Source organism: Budorcas taxicolor, chromosome 2, assembly GCF_023091745.1.
Source record: "Budorcas taxicolor isolate Tak-1 chromosome 2, Takin1.1, whole genome shotgun sequence".
In the NCBI taxonomy this organism is placed as follows: Eukaryota; Metazoa; Chordata; class Mammalia; order Artiodactyla; family Bovidae; genus Budorcas; species Budorcas taxicolor.
The window spans coordinates 63,673,558-63,676,533 of record NC_068911.1 but is presented as its reverse complement, the minus strand read 5'-3'; the positions used below and the strand labels follow the sequence as shown (position 1 = coordinate 63,676,533).

The 2,976-nt window shown below is 48.8% G+C and overlaps 1 protein-coding gene across 1 annotated transcript; it reads right to left on the bottom strand.

The window, feature by feature from the left end:
• Positions 1-368: 368 nt before the first annotated feature.
• LOC128043453 (tetratricopeptide repeat protein 30B) lies at positions 369-2,363 on the bottom strand. Its single transcript, XM_052635797.1, has one exon. The coding sequence runs from the start codon at positions 2,361-2,363 to the stop codon at positions 369-371; it is 1,995 nt and encodes a 664-aa protein (XP_052491757.1).
• Positions 2,364-2,976: the final 613 nt, after the last annotated feature.

Sequence of the window (2,976 nt, the reverse complement as noted above, 5' to 3'; positions counted from 1 at the left end):
AATCTTAGACATTAACTACAGAGTTCTGGGCCTGATAGGACTAGTACCAAGTCCCCGGATAATATAACCATTATGCAGGTCACTCTCAAAATACAAAGCACAAATGGTAACAGGGAACATGGGTGCTAACAAGTTCTAATAGAAATAGTGTCCCCATGCAGTTCTGAATTTTCATATATCTTTCTAGATGTTCTTATATTTCACTTTGTGAAGATTTTTTAAAAATACTAATTATTTTTATTATAATTTTAAACTGTACAGAGTCCAACGTGTAACAAATGTAAAGATGCTACTAGCTAACTGGAGATAAAAAAAACCAGTGAAAAACAGATATAAAACCATTATGATAAGGCTACTACCAGACATTACTACATATTCCATCCTATAATATCATAAATCAAAGCTTTTAACTCTCTGGATTCATATGTGACTGTATTCTTTCCAGTATGCACTCTTTCTTCTTCCAGGGTTTCTTCAATAACAGCAGGTATGTCCCTTCCATAAAGTTCACAGTGTTCTAAAAACTGAACACATTCTTGAATGACACTGTCACTAAGCATGATGGTGTGTTTTGACATGTTTTCTAATAATGACAGGAAGCATCTTTTGGCATAATACCACGTATCAGTTCCTAGTTTTTTATTACAAGGTTCCAAGCTTTTGATAACCCGGGAAATACCAAAGTCATAATTTCCTTTGGCACAATAAAGCGTCCCTATCACCAAATTCACAATGCAGAGATGGTAGATTTTCTTATCTGGATCATCATAGGAGAGCTGCTCTTCCTCCTTTCCAATCTTCCTCATCAACTCCTCAGCTTCTTCATTCTGACTTAACATAATATACGAAACACACAGGTTGGCCAGCACAATAGCACTGACATTCAGGATGTTGTCATAATGCTTCTTGACTATGGGCTCATAAAAACCTATGGCTTCTTTGTATTTGTTTTCCTGCATGAACAGAACATGAGCCACATTCAGCTTCCACACATGGTGGTCGTTACAGAATTCCACAGATTTGCGGAAGAGTTTTTCCACCATTGGGTAATTTTCAAGGTTCCAGTAGATTTTGGCCTGGGCCATCAACACAGGAATGTACTTCTCAAGGGTGTCGTCATATTCATTCACTGCCTTTTTGACAGCTTCATCATCTTTATTGTGTCTTGCTTCCTGCACTTGTATGGTGAGTTTCCGGAGCTGTTCAGTCAGCATCCCTGCTAGGCCATCAAGCTTAAGGAAAGCCTCTTCAGGAGCTGTCTGGCAAGTGACCATGGCATCCAAGAAGTCATAGAGATAAGGTGTGAGGAACTTGTAAGTCAAATGGGCATTCTCTGCCAGGACATCTGCTGCCAGGTCAAAATACTCATATTCACAATAGAGCAGCAACAGGTTGCCAAAGGTCTCTGGGGGAAAGGGGTTCTGCTGGAGCAAAAACTGTAGTTTTTCAAACCCTTCTGTGGGCCTGGCATCCATGTTCATTAGCGCCTGATTGTGCAGGGTCACGGGGTCTAACTCCTCCTCTGCCCTTGGTGGCATGTCAGTGAGGGCTTCCTGGGCCGCCTCATAGTTTCTCAGTTGGTATTCTATGGCGGCCCTGAGGTTGAAGGCTTCCACCAGAGCAGTCTGGTGAAGGACTAAGGTGTTGCCAACACTTCGAACATCAATGCCCCCAGTGGTGATGCCCATGCCCAGCTCTGGGTGCTGGCGGATGCCATGCTCAATAATGTCCGCGATATGCTTCAGAGCTGGGGCATAGTGCCGGCTGCTGTAATAGGCCAAAGCCAGGTTATAGGAAAGATCAGGCCGGTAGCCCGAAGCCTGCAGGGCCGCAGAGAACTTGGAACACGCGGCTTCATAATGTCCCTCCTTGTAGAGCAAACAACCCAGGTTGACCTGGCCATCCAGCTCGTTCTCGCCCTCGCTGTCTTCTCCTCCTTCACTCAGTAGCTGCTCCACCAGGCTCCTGGCCCCGGGCAGGTCGCCCTCGCTGTACTTGATCGCGGCTTGGAGACGGAGGACCCGGTTGTGGTAGGCGGGGTTGTCCAGGAGGAGCAAGGACACGCGGGTGGCCTCTGGGTAGAGGCAGGCCTTGTACAGGGCCTGGGCCTGGTACAGGCGGTACTGCTCCAGCTCCGGGTGCAGCTGGCCCAGCTGCTCATAGCACTCGGCAGCCAGCGCGAACTCCTGTAGGCGGTAGTAGCAGTAGCCCAGCAGCGACAGCCCGGCGCGGCTTCTCGGGCTCCGCTGGAGCTCTCCGCCCAGCAGCTGCACGGCCTCGGAGTACCGGGCATCCCGGATGAGCCGGTACACAACCGCGGTGAACTCCCCGTCGGGGATGGGCTCACCGCCCAGCCCCGCCATAACTGCCTCCGAGGTTGCTTACGCTCGTTACCAGGGCAACAAGACAACCGGAAACAGAAGGCTGAGAAAAAGGTTGGTGTTTTTAATGGGCTTTTTTTGGGTGGGGAGGTGCTGCTAAAGTACTTTGCAGCGGAACGATCAACCTGAGATTGAAAAGAGTTACTGTGTGTATCCCAATTATTGGCCTGGTCCCTGAAGACTCCAGAGTGCGAGCGGCGTTAGACGCGAGAGGAAAGACCTCCTGGCCGTTCGAAGACGGAAACTCTACTTCCCGGCATGCACCGTTTCGCGCCGCCAGCGGTCGTAGCCGCGCTGCATGCTGGGAGACGTAGTCCTCGGGGCGGACCCTGGGGTGAGGGGAGATGAGGTCGCGGTCACCTTCCGTTCTAGGGTAAATGAGGATTGTTGACTGCCTGTTGTGTCTCTGGCGCGGAGGTGGAAAGTTTACGGTTCGAAGTCCCTTCCGTTTTTGAGCCTTTAGACACTGTGCAGTGCGTATACATAGTGTTGTTTCACATTGTTTTCGTGAATGAAACGGGAATGGAAAAAAAGGAATGTCAGTTTGGTATTCTGCCCGAATTACAGTAGACTTTCTGTCTTTGGGCCGTCCCGT